Source organism: Lepidochelys olivacea, assembly GCF_965140295.1.
Source record: "Lepidochelys olivacea isolate rLepOli2 genome assembly, chromosome: 1".
NCBI classification, from domain to species: domain Eukaryota; kingdom Metazoa; phylum Chordata; order Testudines; family Cheloniidae; genus Lepidochelys; species Lepidochelys olivacea.
Genome location: NC_140411.1, coordinates 303,766,111 through 303,789,973, shown reverse-complemented (window position 1 = coordinate 303,789,973; position 23,863 = coordinate 303,766,111). Strand labels below are relative to the sequence as shown.

Genomic DNA, 23,863 nt, shown 5'->3' with positions numbered 1-23,863 from the left:
AGGATAGGAACCCAAGACTGTAAAGTAAAAGCCATGAGATGTACCAGCGACGCCGATTAGATCTTAGAAGTGAAAAATTATCTCTATCTATCTGAAGTTAAATATTGGTATTTGTTTTAAAGAATAGTTTTGTGATTAGGATTCAAACTGAAGTCAGTTTTTTTTCCATCTGACTTCTAGCAGCAATATATAGTATAGCAAAGCTTCATTCCTTCTTCATATGGCGATCTGGGTTCTTTCATCTCTAGCACCAGATGCTCATCAAATGCCAGCCACCACGAATTGCTACATTGTAGATGGTCAGATAAAATAAAACAAAACTGTGTACATAAACAACAATATGCTACTGAGAATTAAATGGAGAAAAAACACAGCATGAATTCAAAAACAAAGTAGCATCAATCAAGAAAAAATATTATAAGTTTACATACAGTTTTATTGCCTATTTTCTTTATTTGGTATTCCCATTCATTTACAATCAGTGTGTTTATAGCAATCATGGGCTAAATCACACAAGTATGTAAGTGAGATCAGATTTTTCCTTTTAGTCTTGCAGGTAGAATGCCTGAAGATTAGTAAACTTCTCTCTCAACGTTTAGGCTTTCCTTAATTGTTGTTCTCTTCACGCAGAAGTTGGTTTAAAACACTGCTTTGTCTCAGAGCCTCTAGGTCGGAAATATCTTCACTAATGATAGGGACATCTTCGCTTTGATCCTTGGCTGTCAGTTCATCTTCACTGTCTGACAGTGTACATAGGAGTGTATCATTTTCATAGGTAGGAAAATAATACCTGAAAGCGACAAAATGTAAGAATAAAATATTACTAGAGGGCCACACATTGCATTGAACATGTAGGCTGAGTGCTAGGAGTTAACTGTAAATATCCAACTTAAGTGCAAATGGAAGCCTGACTGGGAGGAGACTGGCTGTCCAGGTGGGGGAGGGGGAGAGGAGGAGGAGGAAATGGCTGGGGGGAAGGCTTTAGTGGGGGACCAAAGGAAGACTGGCTGGAGTGGGGGTGGGAAGGGTCAGTCTGGAGGGGGGCAGTGAGGGATGTAGCTGGGTGCACAGCAATGAAGTGTGTAACACTTTAGTAAGCTGCTGCCTGTGATGTGTAGACAGCAGCAGAGGGCTCCAGAGAGATTCCTCTGCCCATAGCACCAAATTGATACACTGTGAGCCTGACTTTAATAGAAATCAGGCTTTTCTGGATTTCAGTCAATAAGGTTCTGCCCACTGAGCACCCCCTGAAGTTTTGGAATTGATCAGATGCAGCATTCCAAAGTTATCATGCTCCATACAGACAAATGGAGAAATGCCATCAAGTGAAACGTAGTGTCACATTTCAATTGGGCAAGAAGTTTGACTCACTGGACCACAAATGGTCAGTCATAGCATATTATGCTGCATATACCAAACAGCCAGACACTTGTTCACAATTGCTGCAAGCTTTCTGCAGATCCCATGGGACAAAGCCAATGCCTCATTATAGAGATTTCTGGAAGATCTGCAATCCCTACCTGAACGATTCTGCAGGGAAAGATTACTTTTTAGTTGTTTTCACTATATATTTTCTCATGCTCTGGTTTTAAAGGGTGGTTATACCCTTATCGCAGCATAGTTGGATTCTTGAGAGTAAAACCTCAATATTTTTTCTTCCCTGGACACTTTTTATTGAAAAAACAAAACAAAAAAAACCCCACTTTTTTTTTTTCCTCATCATCCATTGCCTGGCAGAAGGGACAGGCTGGGATTACTGTTGCAGCTGTCTGAGCAGGAGGAAAGCAAGCAGGTGAGAAAACAGCATCCTAGTGGAAGCTAAACTGTTGTGTTAACTGGACCCCTCCACAACCAGAGCCAGTATGATGAAGCATAGGAGATGGGAACTAAAAAGTTAGGTTGACCCAGCTACATCACCCCAGGGTTTGAAAAATCCACACCTCTGAGTAACATAGTTAAGCCGACCTAACTCCTGGTGTAGAGGGTGCTAAATTTACAGAAGAATTCTTCCATCAACCCAGTTACTGCCTGGGAGGTGGATTAACTATAGTGAAGGGAGAACCCCTCTCACTGCTGGAGTGAATATCTGCACTGAAGCGCTGCAGCTGTACCACTGTAGCATTTTAAGTGTAGATACAGCCATATAATTCTACTCTAAGAGTCCAGAACTTTACAGCTCCCAGCAGAGCCCCTGCAGATGTTTCGGGCAATTAAGCTGTTTTTAAGCCGACTTCTAGCGGGCATGAATCTGCTGGCTTTCTGGGATGGGAGTTATAAAGCATGAAGTGGAACAGAGTATTTGAAAAGTCAGGTTGCTACTGTATCTTATAAGAGCCACATAAGGACTAGGGGAAGTAAGCGTTCAGCTGTCTGAAGCCAGTTCCTTCTTCCTGTTTTTTCACCTGTGTAGCATGTTGTCCCTGACTGTGGCAACATAGCGTTAAGGCATCTGGGACAGCAGTCTGTGCCAAAGCCCCGGGAGTTTCACACAGTGTGGGGACTTACAATTTTGGCTAGGCCTGAGGCAGCTGTGCTCATACCATCACTTGGGCCTGGAAGAGCTAGGTAGCTCTGGGTACCATAGTATTGCCAAAGAATGGACCTTTCAGACCATACTCATCTGGGGCAGAATCAAATAGGAACTTAAATGCTGGAGGAAAAACACAAGTTAGCACGTACTGTGGTTGATCCCATGTAGACCTGGTTGGCAGGAATGTAATGTGTTTGGTCACTTCCATGTGACTTATTAATTCAGTCTTAGACTGAAACATCTCCTTGCAGTTGTAACATCGACACTGATGGATTTCCCTTCTGATGAAGTTCACTAACTTCACTTGCTGATAAAACTTCAAACCTGGCAAATGGCAGAAAACAACAACCTAAGAGATACAAAATACAAAGAAGCACTTGTAATGCAAAGGAATTTGACTGAAGGCATACACAGGCAGAGTCCTATAACTCAGCAAACGTTTATCCCTGTATACTTTTTTGTAGCTGAAGCAGAATTGGTCAGTAATACAACTTAAAAATTAAGGACACTTTGTTTCCCTTCACCGCATGGCAGAGAGCCCTATGGCTTTGGGCACAGGGTGCACTGTGCTTCCTGCCACGTAAAGTGGAAGGAATCCCAATAGCATTTTTGAAATAATGATTGAAGGGGTCTTGTGGCAGAGTCTTAGACCCTTCGACTGGGGATCTGCAGAAGGTTATTCCATGAAAGAACCCAAAATGTCAAGAGGCAATATCAAATACCCGGAGATAGCTATTTCACGGGAAGTATTAGCAGCAGTTCCAAAAAACAGAATAGACTTGGCTGTCCTTTGTCAGCTGGCAAGGCAGCGATTCCATAAAGGAAAACTTAAAATCTGAAAAAAATTAAAGTGATGAAGTTGTTTTCCAGTAGTGTTATGCTGTGGTTTTCCCCACATTAATGACAGATGCTGACAATTACAGTATCTCTTACTCACCATGCTCTGCCTTTATTTTAAGAAGGTCAAATCCATGTGCTTCCTGGAAAAAAAACATAGCTTATTATTATTACCACTACTTTTAGTATTCCAAGTTGAAAGCAGCTCAATGTTTATATAGTCAGGCTAACACAGACAGATAGATTTGTGTTTGCCAGAAATTTTTGTATGTGGTTAGTTTAATTACCATTCTTTGTTTAACATCTAAGTTTCAATTTTGTAGCATGTTTAACTATAATAAATGCTAAGTCAGCAAATCATTGTAGTTAATAAAATTTTATTGCTGCCTCTATTATCTTACCATGTAAACTTGCCAGAGCTGGTGATTCACACTCTCATTGTAAAACTTGGCTCCAATGAGTTTTCCATAAAGCAGACACTGGAGATGCAATGACAGAATTCTGCACTAAAGAGGGCATTCTCCGATTGCATTTTGCATCATTCTGAATGCATGTTGTATATTTGTAGTGCAACAGAAGACCCTGATCTCAACAGCGCTGCCATAATCCTACTTTCCCCTTCAAACTGATAAAAACAAATGTGATTTAAACATATTTGTACCTTACCTTCATGTGGAAACATAATTTTTCGGTTGCGTCTGCTTGCTTTTCACAAAACAGGCAAACTGCACAGACAGGATGCTCCTCCCAATCAGACCAGTCTCTATGATGATGAAGGAGACAAGGTGTTTGTTTAATTGAAAAGGGCCTGAAGAGACTTTTTGTGAAAGATAAGATGATGTGAAAGTGTGAGCCAAATTTTCCTCTCACTGAACTACAATAAGTGAAGAGTAAGTCATTTTCCTTCAGTCGAGTTACCATAGTTTGGATTTATTATTAATTCTATTATTATAGCGCCTAGAAACCCTAGTTATGGACCAAGATGCCAATATGCTACATTGGTAGAATTTAGTCCCTTGACTAAAAAATACAAAGCTAGAGGTTATCAAAGGTCAGATTTGGCTTTTAGTTACAGTATTGTAGATTCAGAGTAACTCTACTGACTTCAATATGGCTACTCTGAGCGCAAAATATAGCCAAACACGAATATACAATGTTGCTGGAATTTGGCTCTCAGAACCTGTTCAGGCCACTACTCTAGTGAACTTCCCTGAAGAGAAGTACTAGAGCTCCTTCTTGGGCTACTGGGGCTCTGAACTGCTCTAGAATTAACTCTATTTACAGTTAGGACCCTGTGCAGTGAATAGCAGTGCAGGCAAATTCTGTAATGCTTAATCGAATAAGTAAATCGAATCTGGTAAGCTACAGCAAATTGCTTTTTAATTGAATATTTCCATAAAGTCTTTCACACCTTACTATGCCTCTCTAATTTTTTCATATACTAACAAAAGACACAAATGACAGGCAGCTGGAGTTTTCTCAATTTTATGTACCTGTCAAACATTATTATTCCATAGAACAGATTCTTGTTTCTGCTACATTTAGTGCAAGCGCACACACGTTTTATTTAAGCAATAAGTTACATCCAGATCTGTAGTGATACTCTGAAATAATAATACTTAGCACTTATACAGAGCTTTCACCTAAGGATTTCAGAGTACTTTACCTACGCTGATTCACCAAGCTTCACAACACCTATGTGGGGTAGAAAAGTATTATTATACCCATATATTACATGTAGGTAAACTGAAGCTAAAAATCACAGGCAGAACCAGGAACAATCATCAGTAGTTTTGATGCCCAATCCTGTGCTTTAACCACTAGAAAATGCTTCCTACTTATTAATGATTTCCTTATTCACTTAAGTAGGGTTGAGCATTTGCCAAGCTCTAATAAGTGAAAAGCAATTCAGCCATTTCTGAGTATTAAGAAAGAGAGGGGAAAATATGCTTTATCCGAATTATAAATTTTTTTTTGATGACCCTCATTTGAAACAGTTTTGCAGTCAAAACAGCTTCAAGTTGAAAGACTAAATGTGGCTTGGAAGTAGCCCTCCCTGAGAAGTGTCTTTGATGAAGTGTTCCTATTTTTAAGAAAGGTAAGAAATGCGATCCGGGTAACTACAGGCCTGTTAGTTTGACATCTGTAGTATGCAAGGTCTTGGAAAAAATTTTGAAGGAGAAAGTAGTTAAGGACATTGAGGTCAATGGTAATTGGGACAAAATACAACATGGCTTTACAAAAGGTAGATCGTGCCAAACCAACCTGATCTCCTTCTATGAGAAGGTAACAGATTTTTTAGACAAAGGGAATGCAGTGGATCTAATTTACCTCAATTTCAGGAAGGCATTTGATACGGTTCCACATGGAGAATTATTAGCTAAATGGGAAAAGATGGGGATCAATATGAAAACTGAAAGGTGGATAAGGAACTGGTTAAAGGGGAGACTACAGTGGGTCACACTGAAAGGGGAACTGTCAGGCTGGAAGGAGGTTACTCGTGGAGTTCCTCCAGGATCGGTTTTGGGACCAATCTTATTTAATCTTTTTATTACTGACTTGGCACAAAAAGTGGGAATGTGCTAATAAAGTTTGCGGATGACACAAAGCTGGGAGGTATTGCCAATACAGAGAAGGACCGGGTTACCCTACAGCAGGATCTGGATGACCCTGTAAACTGGAGTAATAGTAATAGGATGAAATTTAATAGTGAAAAGTGAAAGGTCATGCATTTAGGGATTAATAGCAAGAATTTCTATTATCATCTGGGGATGCATCACTTGAAAGTAACAGAGGAGTAGAAGGACCTTGGAGTATTGGTTGATGACAGGATGACTGTGAGCCGCCAATGTGATATGGCCATGAAAAAAGCTAATGTGGTCTTGGCATGCATCAGGTGAGGTATTTACAGTAGAGATAAGGAGATGTTTGTACCATTATACAAGGCACTGGTGAGATCTCATCTGGAATATTGTTTGCAGTTCTGGTCTCCCATGTTTAAGAAGGATGAATTCAAACTGGAACAGGTACAGAGAAGGGCTACTAGGATGATCCAAGGAATGGAAAACCTGTCTTATGAAAGGAGACTCAAAGAGCTTGGCTTGTTTAGCCTAACCAAAAGAAGGCTGAGGGGAGATATGATTGTTATCTATAAATATATCAAAGGGATAAATACCATGGAGGGAGAAGAATTATTTAAGCTAAGTACCAATGTGGACACAAGAACAAATGGATATAAACTGGCCATCAGGAAGTTTAGACTTGAAATTAGATGAAGGTTTCTAACCATCAGAGGACTGAAGTGCTGGAACAGCCTTCCAAGGGAAGCAGTGGGGGCAAAAGACATATCTGGCTTCAAGACTAAGCTTGATAAATTTATGGAGGAGATATGATATGATGGGATAGCCTAATTTTGGCAATTAATTGATCTTCAACTATTAGCGGTAGATATGGCCAATGGCCTGTGATGGGATGTTAGATGGGGTGGGATCTGAATTACTGCAGAGAATTCTTTCCTGGGTGTCTGGCTGGTGAGTCTTGCCCACATGCTTAGGGTTCAGCTGACTGCCATATTTGGGGTCAGGAAGGAATTTTTCTCCAGGGCAGATTGGCAGAGGCCCTGGGGGCTTTTCGCCTTCCTCTGCAGTGTAGGGCATGGGTCACTGTCTGGAGGATTCTCTGCACCTTGAAGTCTTTAAACCACGATTTGAGGACTTCAATAGCTCAGACATAAGTTAGGGGTTTGTTACAGGAGTGGGTGGGTGAGATCCTGTGGCCTGCATTGTGTAGGAGGTCAGACTAGATGATCATAATGGTCCCTTCTGACCTTAAAGTCTATGAGTCTAAGCGTTCTGATGAAAACTAGCTTGATTTGACTATGTTATGAGTCTTTTCAAATTGCATACCAAGCAAAAACTCCCCATTAACTTGCATAAAATGGCTATATAAATCTTACTCTTCCAGGTTATCTAGCAATTCTCGGTCATCTTCCGATTGAACTTCCTCCCACGACTTTCCAAATTCCTAGAATTGAGAGATAAAGGAAAAAAATAACTTCCACACAGGTGCCACATGTTAAGAAACAAATGAATGAATGTAAAACTTCTTAAGTCACAGTCAACATCTTATTCTGGATTTACTCTTATATGTTTGTGGATTTAAATTAAAGTAATTCTTTTAAACATAATTTTATTCACCTTAATCATAATAAAAAACAAGTGAGAGGTCCCCATTTAAAGGAAAGCCATGTTTGCCTAGAGATTCACATTTATGCACAATAAGTCAAATCTGACTTTCAATGCATACATATGGTTTCCAATTCCACCAACTTACTGGAAGCCCTTTTGGATCTCTGAAGACAGGACTACATCACAACAGACAACCAGTATTAGAGCTGGTTGAATATTTTAATTTTTTACCAAGTTTCCCCCACCCCCAATGCTGTGAATATTATGAAAAAAAACCCCTCTATTTTCTGATCTGTTGCTTACACAGGAGCAAGTCAACATCATGACTATAAGTGAGATGTGCTCCAAAATGCACTAACACAATGGTACTCAATCTTTAACAGTTGGACGATCATTTCATCATCTGATGGAGTCACAATGCAATCATGGAAAAAGTGTCATAAAAACATAAGAACGGCCATACTGGGTCAGACCAAAGGTCCATCTTGCCTAGTATCCTGTCTTCCGACAGTGGCCAATGCCAGGAGCCCCAAGGGGGAATGAACAGAAGGGGTAATCATCAAGTGATCCGTCCCCTGTCTAGCACAATGGGGCTCCAGTTTCAGCTGGGACCACTAGGTGTGACTGTAATATAAACAATAATTATAGCGCCAGTCCTAGGCTGAAGACTACTGTTCTATATCCCAACAGTTATGCTTTAACTTTCTCTCTCTAGTGTTTCTTTCTCTGAAAGAGTCTTGCCGCCTTCAAAAATAAACCAGAACCAACAATTTAAGTAGTTTTTTTGTACTCATACTTTCTACACTTGTGGTATACACACATCATATTTAATTATCTTGGCCCCAACTTTTTGACACATCTCAGATACATATGGGAAACTTTTAAACAAGGAGCCTAAATATTTGAACATGCCCTGTTCCCTCTATTAAAATACTCCGTCACTCTAATAAAGATATTCATTATTAAGTATACCCTGGTAACAAATGCTATTATTGTCAATGTGGTTTTATTAAAAAAAAAAAAAAGAAAAAGAAAGATATCCACCATTTAACAGTTTAATGAGAATTTCCAAAGCTGTTACAATCTATCAGGTAAATGGAGCACACACAAACATTTCTGATAGCCCTTAACATGATGCCATTACCATTTACAGAATGAAGATTCAGTAATTAATTCAGAGATGTTACGCTCTAGTGTGTAAACTCTCCAAGTTACAGTGGAGACTCATTAATGTCACCATTTTTCTGAGATAATGTGCAGCTATTAACACCTCTCCCCACACGTTGTCACAGCTACACACCACCATTTCCTATGGAAACTGTGGCTGCCAACACCACAGCCTGTAATGACAGGATAGCAGCTCATGACTGCAAAATTAACAGATATTTTCACAATTTTTCTTCCCTGCTACCTTGAAGTCTATGGGAACAAGAGAGCATTTTCAAAAGAAAAGGAAAAAAAAAATCAAACTTTACCTTTTGGTTAAATGTGAACTGCAAAAAGGGGAAGGGGAAAATAATTGGGTACGACCTTTTGTTTCTTTGCAATGCTTACATAGAAAGCAAAGTACGTAAGAGGGGCTTTTTTGTGTGTGTGGTTGGTTGACGGCTAGCTTTTTTACATAAAAAATTCAGGTCTGATCTTCCCTGGTGATGGGTGAACTAGTGAAGCTACAATATCGTAAGAACCAAGAGACTGGGGGGGGGAAAGGACTTTTAGTTAGATTGTTAAAAATTCTTTTTTTGGCTTGTGTGCACATTTAAATTTTAGTGTCTAATGAGCATCTGGCACAAAGGGATGTCTTAAAAAAATTCAACATCCCTGCCTCTTCATCTGAGATGTGAGAACTCTATAAATATCTCCTGAGACCTCTCTAAATTTTTTTTTTTTTTTTTGCAAAACCAGGGGAAAAAACTAGACTTAACGTTTTTAATAGTTCAAAAAGTAGAAAATACATGTTTTAAAACAGCATTCAGGCCTTTTATTATACCATAAAGAACCACCACCCCCAACCCCCAAAACCAAAAAACAAACAAATAAAAACCCAAACAAAACAAAAACACAAGAACAGGTTTTGAAACTTTATTTGCAGGTCACCTTTAAGGCTCTGTGTAAAATGAGTTCTGTAAACAAGAATGGCTGCATATTTTACTATTCTCTCTCCCCAAGATACAGCATGAATCCATAAAGATGGATTTTTCTGCCATTGCCTATCACTTTCAGATTTCGACAGATGTGGGACTGTGTGCCTAGCTGAGGGAGCATGCACCATCATAGAATCACAGAATATCAGGGTTGGAAGGGACCCCAGAAGGTCATCTAGTCCAACCCCCTGCTCAAAGCAGGACCAATTCCCAGTTAAATCATCCCAGCCAGGGCTTTGTCAAGCCTGACCTTAAAAACCTCTAAGGAAGGAGATTCTACCACCTCCCTAGGTAACGCATTCCAGTGTTTCACCACCCTCTTAGTGAAAAAGTTTTTCCTAATATCCAATCTAAACCTCCCCCACTGCAACTTGAGACCATTACTCCTCGTTCTGTCATCTGCTACCATTGAGAACAGTCTAGAGCCATCCTCTTTGGAACCCCCTTTCAGGTAGTTGAAAGCAGCTATCAAATCCCCCCTCATTCTTCTCTTCTGCAGGCTAAACAATCCCAGCTCCCTCAGCCTCTCCTCATAACTCATGTGTTCCAGTCCCCTAATCATTTTTGTTGCCCTTCGCTGGACTCTCTCCAATTTATCCACATCCTTCTTGAAGTGTGGGGCCCAAAACTGGACACAGTACTCCAGATGAGGCCTCACCAATGTCGAATAGAGGGGAACGATCACGTCCCTCGATCTGCTCGCTATGCCCCTACTTATATCATGAGGAGAAGGGGCCGAAGCACTGGCTTGGAGGGCTTACAGAAGCTGTCAACTGGCATCCAGGGGTTCTGAAGCCACACACTAGTGGAACTCTGCATGGCAGGCACCTTCCCTAGATGCGCAGCTCCTAAGACGCATGGAAATGGAGCCTTTCAGTCCCTTCTTCATCTACATGCGAAGCTGTGTGTGCTCCCCTTCTCCCATACCAGATTTCCCCATTCTTCCCCCCCACACCAGAGGTTGTGTGTGTCCCCTTCCCCCATTCGAGGGTCCCCTATCATCCCCCTCATGGCAGGGACTCTATGTGCACTCCTATTCCCCTGACCCCTATACCGGGGTCCCCCACTTCTCCCCACCTAGCCTTTTGTATATGCTCACATTCCTTCCTCCACCCATTCCATGGTTCTCCCCCCATGGCAGAGGCTCTCCGTGAGCTCTCATTACCCTCTCTCTACCCATTTATTCCCATCCCAGGGGCTGTTTGACCCCCATACTCCCCATGTTAGAGGCCCTGTGTGGCCCCTTTTCTCCCTTTCCCCGTATCAGAGTCCCGCAACCTCCTGCCTGTCAGGGGTTTGTGTGTCCTCACCACCTCCTCCCCCATGCCATGGGCTGTGTGCATACCCACATACCCACGCCAGACCCACCATAATTCTTTCCTTTTGGGAAATAAGTCATTCAAGGTGTCAACATGTTAAAATTCTATTGGGAGAAGAGACAAGCGATGAGATAGGAGTGTTAGGAAGGAAGGGGTAAACGGATGCTATCAACCAGTTGCAGCTGGCAGAGGGTTCATCCTATTTTCCCCCTTTTGGTCTTCCGATTTCCCCACAAATCAATCAGGTCTGGCCACTGATGCCTAGAACATTCCCTGAAATTTTGGAATTGACTGGATGTGATGTTTAAAAGTTACCACATTACAGACAGAGAAATGCCATCAAGTTGAGCACAAGTCCTTCCCAAGCTCAGCCAGCAAGTAGACAGAAAACAAAACATACAGGGTAACTATTATTTGCAGTTTGGCCGCAAGAAAAAAAGATCAGTTTACTCTTTAAAAAAATATATCAAAAATGACTTTAAGAAATAAAATTTCTGTGAGAGATGTGTATGCATTTCAGCAAATTTTTACAATTTGAAAATAAACCCATTCATTAGAGTGCCATTGCTTTACTCTATGTTAGAGCCCCTGTGAGGGACTAGGGTAAAGCCCTGCAGCAGGACTGGGATCCTGTGGGTCCCACAGGACCTGCTGCCATAATAGCAGGAGCGGGTGGGAGTGGTATTAAAAAATAGTCCCACGCAGGGCTCTACTCTATGGCCTATTGTCAGCCAATTTAAAATTAAATGTGTAACTGATTAGGGAAGTGCATGCCCAATATTTCCAGTCCTCCTGGCCACACTCCAATGGATACACAAGGGGAAGGATCTGCTAGACTGGCTGTGACCCAGCCCCTAAAGACAGTGCTCTCAACCCCCTTCAGGGTGGAGGAGGAAGCAGCAAGACTGCCTACCACCATTCTGTGGCCCTGAATTATGGGTTTTGGGCCAGGCCCTGTAAGAACAGACACCATCAGAGACTGTCAGTGTTTCCCCCCCCCACCACTGGATCCAGACATTATTATGGAAAGGGCAGAGTGAGCAATGGGGACAGAAGCAAGGGGAAGTGGAGTGGAAAAAACTTCTGGGGAAAATCCTGTTTTTAAAAGGACTATACATGTACCTGTGATGTGATGTTTCCAGGTTGTTTGTCTTATCATGTGTTAGTCTTGTCTGTTTATATTGTAAGCTCTTCGGAGCAGGAGCCCTATCTAATGTGCTCATATAATGCCTACAGAGAGTCCCTGATCCTAAAGGGGGCCTTTGGGATTTTGAAACATGCCTAAATGACTCCGAAGCACGAGTCCTCTTGATTTTCAATGGGATTTGTGAGCCTGAGTCTTCTACCTTTTGAAAATCCCACCCTAATGCAACAAGAATATTAAATACATCATAAATAATCTTTTGATTGTTGCTTAGGTCTGAAATTACAAAGCTAACGAAGTTTCAAGAAAAGCATCTATCCTTACATAGCTAAAGATCACGTGTACTACTGTATAGTACTATGAAGCAGAACTCAACAAAATATGTGATTAATTATCATGGCAGCACAACAAAAGCCACTTTTAAGTGATGTCAGACAGCTAAGGAATCTTGGTAAATCAGAAGATGACTTATTGATACATGACCCTACATTTACATAAATTCCCTGCAATGTCAAGTAGGTTACTTAAGGCAGGGAAGGACCGATACTCAGAAGAAGTAAGCCATAAAATGCCACTTCTCAGTTCAGAAAGGAAATCCTCATAATTAATTACACTATAAATGCTAATGAAGCCAAAAGCATAATTCAGAAAAACAAAGGATATGTTCCTGCTCCAACTGAAGTCAACAGGAGTTTTGCCACTGACTTCAATAGGAGCAGGAATGGGGCTGAAGTTTGTGAAACAATTCAATAAAAGCTCTCAATACATGTGAACAAAAAGACCTATTTAAAACACCCCCACAAAAACAAAAAAAATCTCCAGCCCTGGCCTGACTATAACCATAAAGACCATTTAACACAGTGCTCCGTGAAGGTTCATATGTAAAGCAAAATTATAAAAAGAGCAGGGACACAGATAAAGTCTGCTTTAAAAAGGAATACTTTTAATTACAAAAACATATAAATAGGCTTCCATGTAAATAGGTTAAGATCCAGGTACCATTTCAAGAGGTTTATTGTGTGTATTTAAAAAGGGCTGGAGATTATAATGGTGCTTACTACTAAAGACCCATTTTTACAACACTAAGCTTCACAAACTGACATTTGGAAAGATATTTGCTGTTTCATTCTGAAAACTCTCTAGTTTAAAAAAAACCCACCCCAAAAACCAAAAGTCACATTTAATCAGAAGCCACAAATCTTTATATCAAGCAATGCTCCGTAATGAATGACTGACATGTAATAGCCACATTCTGCTAGCTATATTGAAAGCTGTGAATCTCCTGGACATTTCGAGTACAGCAAAGGGAAAGAGCTTTCACAGGGGATGAGAAACCAGAAAAGCTTAATATGGCTTGCCTTAAACAGTTAAACATGCAAACAACGCAAAAAGTTGAGGAACAGCAATGTATGTCACGTCATTATGGAAAACAGGCCCTGGGCAGCTTCAGTTCTGGTGCTGAACCTGGATTCAACTCAAAAACAGCTTCATCACATTACCATTATCACCATGGTCCAAATGTGCACAGTAGGAACTAACATTATGTCTTTGTGAGTACAGGGTAATCCATTGAAACCCCATTGAACGTATTACAGTCTGCATTTCTCTTGAATTTCATTGCCTGCTCTGTGTAAAAATAGATAAAAAGGCACCAGAGAACACTAAGAGGGCAAGCACCCTTCAGAGTGTAGGAAACGTTCCAACACTTCAGACTGATGCTAAAGGAAACCTTTATCCCATCCCACACTAGTCTGTCATTTGTCATTATGTCAGTAAATGGATTTACAAATGTTTCACAGGGGTTTTTTTTTTCTTTTTTTTTTTAAACAGCATCTGTACTTTTTTGCACCCTTTCACCTAGAAAGCCGGGTGACCCGGGGTGCGTCTACACAATCCACAGCAGCGAGCCTCCCAGCCCGAGCTGACAGACTTAGGCTAGTGGGCCTTGCCCTAGCGCCCTAACAGCAGCTGCGTAGATAGCACTTTGAAGTTACAGCTCGGGCTGGCAGTGAGGCTCTGAAGCCCAGAGGGAGGGGTGGGTTTTGGAGTCCAAGGTCCAGCCTGAGTCGCAACTTCCAAGCACTGTCTACACAGCTATTTTTAGAGCACTAGCACAAGCAGTGCTATCCCAGATCTTTCAGCCTGGGGTAAGAGGCTTGCTGGGGCATCTTTGGACCCTTTGGGTTCAAGCTACAAGGGCTCAAGCGTCCAGGATTCTGAAGGCGAGAGATTTTGGAACCTTGTAATAAAACCGAAGGCAGTTTTTCTGTACACAATAATGGCGCAATGACAAGGTCAGATATTCGAGACCTTGAATCAAGTGCTGTGTAGGAGTCAAAAGATATTGACTTTGCATGTCACTGGGCCTGGGCTGATTATGACATCTTGCACTTCACACTAATGTACTTTTAAGGGGAAAGAAGGAAACCACGGTGTGGTTGATTTTTGTTTTTAAATATATATATAAATATATATATTAAATAAATATTAAATATATATAAAGAATGGTAGATATTTGGCAGCAGCTCAAAGATTTGAAAGGTTTAAGTATTGGGTAGGGGTAGGCTAGTGGGTAGAGTGTAGTCAAAGATAAATGCTGAATAAAAAAACATGATGTTAAAGTTTGGTATAGAGGTTTTCTTGGCATGGGTATGGGATGGCTGCATTTACCAATGAGAGGCAGAGTCAGGGCAGAGTTATGGTCATTCAAAACAAGTGTCAATAAAACCTTGTTAACACACCATCACAAATATTGTCATGTTACTGAAAAGCTACTTAAAATATTTGAGATTTAGCGTTTTTACAGGACTACTTTTAGTATCCCTCACTCTTAAAGGGCTTGCTTCTTAGGCAATGTCTTCAATGCAGCATTAGCCTGGGTGATCGGCATCAGGGTAAGCCTAGCTTGGGTATGAGCAGGCAAACCAAACTACTGTGTCCTCATTAGTGCTGTATTTACCCACATGTGTTGCTAAGACTTCTGGAGACACATTCATGGTTCTTTGTGCAGCAGAAAACTGTGACACTCCATGAGTCTTTCCCAGAAAATTGTGGGAGAACTCACCTATCCTTCTGGGCACATGGGGGAACTATGGGAAGGCACTGGAGGACTATTAGTACTCCAATTATTTACCTGGCATCTTCACTGCAAAGTGGCACCCATGCTCAAACCCATATCTCCAGCTGGCCCAGCTAAAAAAATCACCAAACTCAGATTAGAAGTTTTTGTGTGTGGATGGGAAGAAGGTAGGGAGAACACCCAAGTAAGAACCCCAGCTAACTGCAGTAAAGACATACTCTTCTATTTACAGGACTGTGAGTAAGCCATGAAACCTCTAAAATTACCTAACATAGTGCCTTTAAAAAACCCACAATATCATATTTAGGTCTGATACCTCAGGATCTTGCAGAGCTGGCAGCAAACACTGGGCCTGTTGGGAGCCTGGGAACCCCTTCTTTTCAACTAATATAAAGCTCTCATTTCTCTAGCCCTGCAGATCAGACTTTACTGTAGAGGTGGGGAACCTTTTTTCCGACCAGGGGCCTCTGACTCATAGAAAAAGTCAGTCGTGGGCCACACACAGCCCCCCCAGCTGTGGGGGGGGGGGAATGGAAGAGGACACGCTGTCTCGGGGCTTCCCCTAGGCTCCAGGGTGGGGCCAGAAACGAGGAGTTCGGGATCTGGGAGGGGGCTCCAGGCTGGGGCAGGAGGTTGGTGGGCAGGAGAGGGTGAGGGCTCCGGCTGGGGGTGCAGGATCTGGGGTAGGGCTGGGGATGAGGGGCTTCGGGCGCAGGAGGGGGCTCTGGGCTGGGGCCAACGGTTTGGAGTGCGGAAGCGGGTTCAGGGCTGGGGCAGGGGTTAGGGTGCAGGAGGAGGTTTGATATCTGGGGTCCAGAAGGGAGTTTGGATGCAGGAGGGGCCTCAGGGTTGGGGCAGGGGGGGTTAGGATGCAGGGTCTGGGAGGTAGTTAGGGTGTGGGAGGGGGTTCCAACCTGGGGCAGCGAGTTTGGGGTGTGGGCTCCGGCCAGGTGGTGCTTACCTTGAGGTGGCTCCCGGTCGGAGGCCCAGCGGGACTAAGGCAGGCTCCCTGCCTCCATGCTGCTCCCAGAAGCAGATGCCATGTCCAGCCCCTAGGCGGACGGGCCAGGGGGCTCTGCGCGGTATGCACTGCCCACACCTGCAACTCCCATAAACTGCGGTTCCTGGCCAATGGGAGCTGCGGAGCCAGCACTGGGGGCGGGCAGGGGCAGCACGCGGAGCTTCCCTGATCGCCCCTGCTCCTAGAGGCCGCAGGGACTTGCCAGTCGCTTCTGGGACTGGCAACCCCAGCTTCCCTCCACAGCGGGGCGAGCTGGCACTCATGGCTCCAGCCCCAGGGGGCAGGGGTGGCTCGAGGCTTTCAGTTTGCGGCGTGGACAGTTGCTGTGGACCGGATTAAATGAAGCAGCGGGCCGCATCTGGCCTGCAGGCCATAGGTTCCCCACCTCTGCTTAGAGCAGTGCTATTTTTACATCTAGAAGAGGCATCACTGCACCTGGACTGAATCTTCCCTGTCCTAGTCCTCAGGCCTCTGTGGTCTTTAGCAGTGGAAGGGGACAAGGGAATGAATTTCACACTGGGGAGGAGAAGGAAATAAATCAAATTGCCAGAGAATTAGGAACAATGATGGCTGTCTGATTACTAGCATAAAGTCTGGGGAAAGAGGGGGAAAGGAGGAGGATTAAGGGGCAGAGAGTAGGTGAGGTAGTCTAAAAGATGCATGAAAAAAATAGTTTATCACATGAATATCAACACAAGTCTAATATTGATATAAAACACTTTATCCACAACTGAAATGCAGCAACTTCTGGGGTAGAACGTGGCAGATTTTGGAACAGCTACTCTACACAAAAGTTAAGGATGGAGCGAAAAACTGCTGTTTATACACAGAAGGAGATTTAGACCAAATGTAAATACCTAGGTGGAATTTGTTAATACCTATCACAGACTACACATCACCTTGGGAAAAAAATCCAGCCTTATTTTCTATTCCACTTGAAAGCCACTGATTAGCTTCCTTGCATATACTGTGTAGTCTAAAGAATATTTTCAGCTTAAACCGACTAGAAAACAGACTCCAATCCAACAACATTCTAGTTCGCTCTCCCTTTATTTCATTACTGTATTTAATTTTCCCTCCTGCTTATTAAAGCTGAGATTGAATGCTAATGACTTTAATCATAAAGTGTCTTCAAACTGAGTATTCCTGAGTGTCTTAGAATTCTAAAACATTTATTATTCTGTCATTCAATAATTATCCAAAATATCATTTGATAATTAAGCATATTTCTTAAGTGTCCTTCACTTGAATTTTGACCTTTATGCTAACTGCTTGTTCAGAATTATTCAGTCTTAACAAGATATTTTCTGCAGCTCCACAGTCAATTTACTAATTATATAAAAAGCTCTTACCAAGTAATTAATGATATAAAATCTGTCATATTCTGTATTTTTGGCATTGATTCTGCGATGCTGCTTTTTTCTCATGTGATCTTTAAGTGTATTTTTGTCTCTGAAGGTTCTCTCACAGTATAAACACTGCAAACTAAGATAAAAAGGTAAACAGATTAAAAGACAATTTAACATAGACCGAGGTTCTCAAACTTCATTGCACTGCAACCCCCTTTTGACAACAAAAATTACTACATGATCCCACAAGGGGGGACCAAAGTCTGAGCCTGCCCAAGCTCCATCACCCCAGGTTGGGGCGGGGCGGGGGGGGGGGGGAAGAAGGGAGGGAGAGGATGCCAAAGCCCAAGGGCTTCAGCCCCAGGTTGGGAGCCTATAAACTGAGCCCTGCCACCGAAGACTGCAGCATTCAGGCTTTGCCCTGGGCGGTGGGGCTCAGGCTCAGGCTTCATCCCCGCAGAGGCTGGGCTCGGGCTTCAGCTTCGGCCCTGGGTCCCAGCAAGTCTAACTCCAGCCTGGCGACCCCATTAAAACGGGGTCACAACCCACAGTTTGAGAACCGCTGACATAGAATATTGCAAAAGTATGTAGTGAGAGCCTGAATGGTAGCCATACAGTGGAAAGATTTTGCGTTAAAACAAAACAATTTAATAATATTTAATTAAACTGAAGAGATATATGGTAAGATTAATCCTAAGAATGAGAGAGCAAGCTAATTGAAAGAGATATTCAAGAATTTATCTTGAGGTATCTTAAAGTGGTGCAGGACAGACTCAGACCATGGCATAGTCAACCAAACACACCCAGATGACAAGTTAAGAAACTATTAAAATACATAAATAAATAAACAACATCCTTTTATTTTTTTGTATCAAAAATTTCCTCTTTGTGAAAAAAATAAGTTAATTTTTTGGGAAAAGGCCAGGCCTGATTGAAGAACCACTTTATCATTGTGGAATATGCAGTCTGTTCCTCAATAGATAATACCCCAAGCTCTGACACCCTTCAAGTGATGGCAATGTCTATCAGGAAGGTCATCTTGATGGAGAAGAAATATCTGGATACCTTCCTGAGGTGCTCAAAGGGACATCGGGACAGGACTTTAAAAACCAAACTGAGGTCCCATGGCAGCCCTTGATGAATCGTAGGAGGATAAAGATGCAGTTGTGAGAAACTGCTTGAAACCCCAGTATAATGAGATCCTCTTCCTGCCTGTGGAGGAAAGTATGCTAGGCAACGCAGGCACTTCGCCTTTTACGGTTGAAACAATGAAGCCCTTAGTCAGGCCCATCAGTAAGAATTCCAAGATTGCAAAGGAGAGAAGCTATGTTTCCTGCACCACAGCTTGAACTTCCACCAAGTTCAGGAATGGGAAGAATTTGTGGAAGATTTTCTAGATGCCAGCACAGTGGAGGTTACACCTTCTGAGAGTCCTTCCTCTCATGTGAGATTATCACTCAAAACCAGGCAGTTTGTTTTAGGTGTTCTGGCTCTGGGTGAAAAATTGGTCCCTTAGAGAAAAGGTCCTGCCCCTTGATGACTTCTCCCATCTTCCCTTTTTGAGGTCTCTTTAGCCCTCTTCTGCCTCAGGTGCTTCTGGGAAGAGGGAAGGGAGCAGGGGATGAGCTGCCTGGCCTGTGTGGCAGCTGGGCTCGTGTACTCCACTGCCAGCTGGGAGGGCAGGACAATGGGGTCGGAGTGATCCATGTTGAGGAGATCAGAGAAATTGGCCCTCTCAGCCAGTATAGAGCCATCCATACTACCAGTGCCATCTCCCTCCTGGATAGTTCTGGTTAGCAGGGGAAAAGGAGGCCACCTCTAGGAGACAGCATCTGTGCCTACTGCCCTTGGATCCCTCTCGGGAGAAAAAAAAGAGATCTTGCAGTTCATCTGTATTGTGCATAGGTCTACTGGATCAGCACAGTAGGTCTACTGGGCCTCCCCTGGAGAAGAATTGTTATGCCAGATTTGAGTCCATTATGGTAAATCCCAGAATCCACATTTAACTGAGGCTGGTAGTGACAGAAAGTGTTCGGGAGGAATCAGGCTCTAGTGGGAAGGAATACCCTAGGACTGAGAGCTGTAGGAAAACCCTGTGATGGAGCAGTTGGAAACACACTGACTGGGTCATTGCTTACATGAGCTGATAGCAGGCTGCTATCATGGGGGGAAGGGAGGAAGAAGAGTCTGTGCTGCCTACCCCTTGAGGACTTCTCTCAAGTCCCCTTTTGAAGCCTCTCTAGCACTTTTTAGCCTCAGATAATTCTGGGAATAGAGACGGGACCAGGGGATGAGCTGCCTGGCCTGTGTTGCAGCTGGGCTTGTGTACTCCACTGCCTGAGTTGGGGGCAATTATATGTCCCAATTTTTTTAAAAAAAAGTTTTTGTTCTGAAGCAGAAGTCTGGTAAAACTTCCCACACCTATGGATGCAGAACAAGAAACTGGTGGTCTCTTCACTGTGGCTGGCTATGTAATTACATGAAGGCCGAGAGGCCACTGGTGAATGGATCTCGAGACCTTGTAGACCACAACTGTCACTGGTTTAGTAGGCAAAGTAAGGGAGCTACTGGGACCACGCTGTATTTGCTAATGGAGTAACCCTGAATGTTGAAACATGGCTCATCTCAATGAGTGTTGTCAAAAATTCCTTATTTCAAAGGGGTCTGACAGGCTTATGGCGTGGATGAACATTAGATGTATTCAAATTTATTCTAATATATTAATTTAGCTGCCACTAATGAGGTTCTCCTATGGATCTTATCACTTGTAAAATTTATGCTACAACAAATTTTTCTAGCACTATAATATTTACATAGATTTATCTGTGCTTTCCATTGGTAGAATATTAACTAATATGGGATACTGAGTAGTCTCTCTCTCACTCTCTCTGGGTTGGTCACACACAAAAGAACACACGGACTCTGAAATGATGTCAACTCCAACTTACGTGGAGAACAAGCAGCCAAGGCTGGCTTTTGGACTCAGATCTCTCACTTTGCAACACGCAGAATTACCACTTAGTTGGCAGCACAAGGTTTTCTGATTCAGAATCTTTTAAAAAGCACATGATTAAGTCATTTGCAATCAGTGAATCATCAATTACTTCCTAAAACTGTTCCGGTTTCAAATCAAATTTCTTTAAGTAGCCATGGATACAGTAGTTTTTCCACTGAGCAACTGGCTCAGCTGTCTGCTCTCTCACCCTTGCATGCCACGGGAAACCAACAATTTCCATGTGTACACATGCCTGGAAAGATCAGAGAGATGTTGCCTGCAATGAGGCTCACTTTCGATGTGTGTAGCAACAAATCCCTTACTAGCCATGGTTGTCATCTACTTTCTCAATCCTTATTTGAAAGGAGAGCTAGGGTTTACAGACACCACAGTGATCACGCCTACATAGCTTTCTGGTTTGTATCACCACAGATACTGGGAGTATTGCAGAGAGACAAGTATCCTAGAGGAGCTAGGAGGGAGTATGAAAAATGCATAGGAGCATGCAGAAGGCTGGGGCCTGCACCATTGGTATACAAAGAGAGAGATAACAGGAGGTAGACAGAGGAGTGCTGCCTTGGGTGATGTAGGAGCTGTTTAGCCAAAAGAAGTTTAAAATAAGAAGTATGAAAACCTGCCTAGAAGTATGAAGATTTCAAAGAAGTATGAAAATCTAGCAGAGAAAGGTATAACATGATCCAATGGCTGGAAGCTGAAGCTAGACATATTCAGACTAGAAACATGGCGTAAATTTTTAACAGTGAAGGTAATTAACCATTGGAACAATTTATCAAGTGTTGTGGTGGATTCTCCATCACTGACATCTTTTAAATCAAGATTGGATGTTTTTCTAAAAGCTCTGTTCTCGGAATTATTATGGGGAAGTTCCATCACCTGTGTTATACTGGAGGTCAGACCAGATATGGGGTTCTCCAACTTCATTGCACCACGACCCCCTTCTGACAACAAAGTTACTACATGACCCGGGGAGTTGGGGCACAGCCCGAGACCTGCTGCCCCAGATGCGGGGAAAAGGGACCAGAGCCTGAGCCCCACCACCTTGGGTAGTGGGAGAGGGGCTGGCGCCTAAGCCCCGCCGCCCTGGGTGGGAATGGAGCTTGGGCTTCAGCCCCAGGTCCCAGCAAGTCTAATGCTGGCCCTGGTGACCCCATTAAAATTGAGTCACAACCCACTTTGGGGTCCCAACCCACAGTTTGAGAACCACTGGACTAGATGATCACAATGGTCTCCTCTGGCCTTGGGATCTATGAATGCATGTAGACTCTGATACTGTAGTCCTTACTGCACACAAATCTCACCGAAGTCAATGGGAGCTCTGTGTGCATAAGGGTTGAAAGATCACACCTTTAATCCATCACTTAAATCAATGTACATAATACAAGAAATTATGAAGTAGCCAGAATGAAATGTGAAAAGAAAACAGTAAATTTTCTAAGATTACACCTGAGAGAGCAACATCCTAATTTTTAAAGTCCTCCTGAATGCTCACTTACATTTTAGCCCAAATTGCTTTCAAGACTAACAGTAAAATGACTTAAGGCTATTTTTTCCAAAAAGATTACATACTTGTCAAGTTTCTTCTGTAATGCAGCCAAAAATTCATTACAATTTACAATGTTATCGGGCAGCCCAACATTAAAAGCATGATCTCTTGCCATGTGATTGAAAAGAACAGACCTACAAAAGATATTAAAGAACATTGGATATATTTGTGTAAGCATGTGAGAATCACTGAGTTAGTGCTTTACCACACACTAATTGCATTGAAATGTAGACAAGCCAGCATCAAATAAGCAGCAATAATAACGTTTCTGTTGCTGGTAGGGATGGAATTAGTTTGACTTACTGAAGTAGAAAATTTTAATTTCAGCCCTACTGCATGTTTCAGTAACACTTCAATTACTTAGTCCACATGCATGAAATCTGAGCCACTAAATGAAAACAACAACACAATTTTATTTTTGACCTACATTATTATTACAGTTCATCTACTAATTTGTACAGGTGTTTTGAGAAACGTGATAAGAGGTCATTTCTCAGCTTGCTCTCTGCTGGTTATCTAACAAAAAAATTAAGGCTATATTTTAAAAAATACTACTGTATATACTTCTCAAGTTTCTTCTGTAATGCACCCAAAAATTCATCGTGATGTAATGGGGCTTGGTGTAAATCAGAATCAGGCACTACGTCTTTGGAATGGAAGAAATTAATCAAGATGCTCCCTATTAGAAAACTTCCTTGAAAGGTCAGCTGTATTTATTTTTTAATCACCATCTTTTCAAAATATTTAGGGAGGATTTCCATTTAATTTTTAAATTTCATGCAGAGGACTCGTTAAAGTCTTTCCACCTCTCATTATCAGTTCCACATTTTACATACATTTATTCATATGACGATTCATATTTCCTTCTTTTATATATTCCCATACAGCTAGACCAGGGGTAGGCAAACTACAGCCCATGGGCCAGATCCGGCCCGCGAGCCGATTTAAGCCAGCCCCTGAGCCACACCAAGTGGCTCAGCCCTGCTCCGGCCGGGGTACTGGATTGGGGGCCGAGCCACGTGGTACGGCCCCGCTCCAGCTGGGGCGCTAGGTCCAGGGCTGCACCACGTGGCTTAGCCCCGCTCTGGTGCTCCGGCTGGAGTGCTGGGTTGGGGGCCGCACCGCTGAGCCTCTCCCCACGCCCCAACCCCCTGCCCCAGCCCTGATCCCTCTCCCGCTCTCTAAACCCCTCGATCCCAGCCCAGAGCACTTTTCTGCACCCCAAACCTCTCATCCCCAGCCCCACCCCAGAGCCCACACCCCCAGCCAGAACCCAAACCCCTTCCCGCACCCCTGCCCCAGCCCTGATCCCCCTCCTGCCCTCCGAACCCTTGGTCCCAGCCCAGAGCACCCTCCTACACCCCAAACACCTCATCCCAGCCCCACCCGAGAGCCCACACCCCAACCCCAACTTTTTGAGCATTCATGGCCCTCCATACAATTTCTATTCCTTGATGTGGCCCTGGGGCCAAAAAGTTTGTCCACCCCTGAGCTAGACAAACTGACTTTCAACTTCCATCTGAGGATTATTAGATGAAGATCCCTTCAAATGCTGATCTTTAGCTTGGTCAAATCTGGTGTAAGATGGTTTCACAGGCTCCCAATCTCTGGGCTAAACAACACTTCCAGCTCTTAACAGTACAGGGTACAGAAGTCTGGTTCCAAGAATCACATCAGAATCTTTCCCCAGTTCT

The 23,863-nt window shown here is 42.9% G+C and overlaps 1 protein-coding gene across 1 annotated transcript in view; it reads right to left on the bottom strand.

Moving 5' to 3' along the window:
* Positions 1-418: 418 nt before the first annotated feature.
* The window catches only part of ZNF277 (zinc finger protein 277), an 88,573-nt gene continuing 65,128 nt past the window's right edge, over positions 419-23,863 (bottom strand). The window contains exons 6-12 of the mRNA XM_084618352.1: positions 22,193-22,303; positions 17,614-17,746; positions 7,323-7,390; positions 4,034-4,130; positions 3,468-3,510; positions 2,680-2,854; positions 419-790 (exon numbers count right to left, since the gene is read on the bottom strand). Coding sequence (XP_084474478.1) covers positions 607-790; positions 2,680-2,854; positions 3,468-3,510; positions 4,034-4,130; positions 7,323-7,390; positions 17,614-17,746; positions 22,193-22,303 — 811 coding nt within the window. The 3' untranslated portion in view covers positions 419-606. The remainder of the gene's footprint in view (positions 791-2,679; positions 2,855-3,467; positions 3,511-4,033; positions 4,131-7,322; positions 7,391-17,613; positions 17,747-22,192; positions 22,304-23,863) is intronic.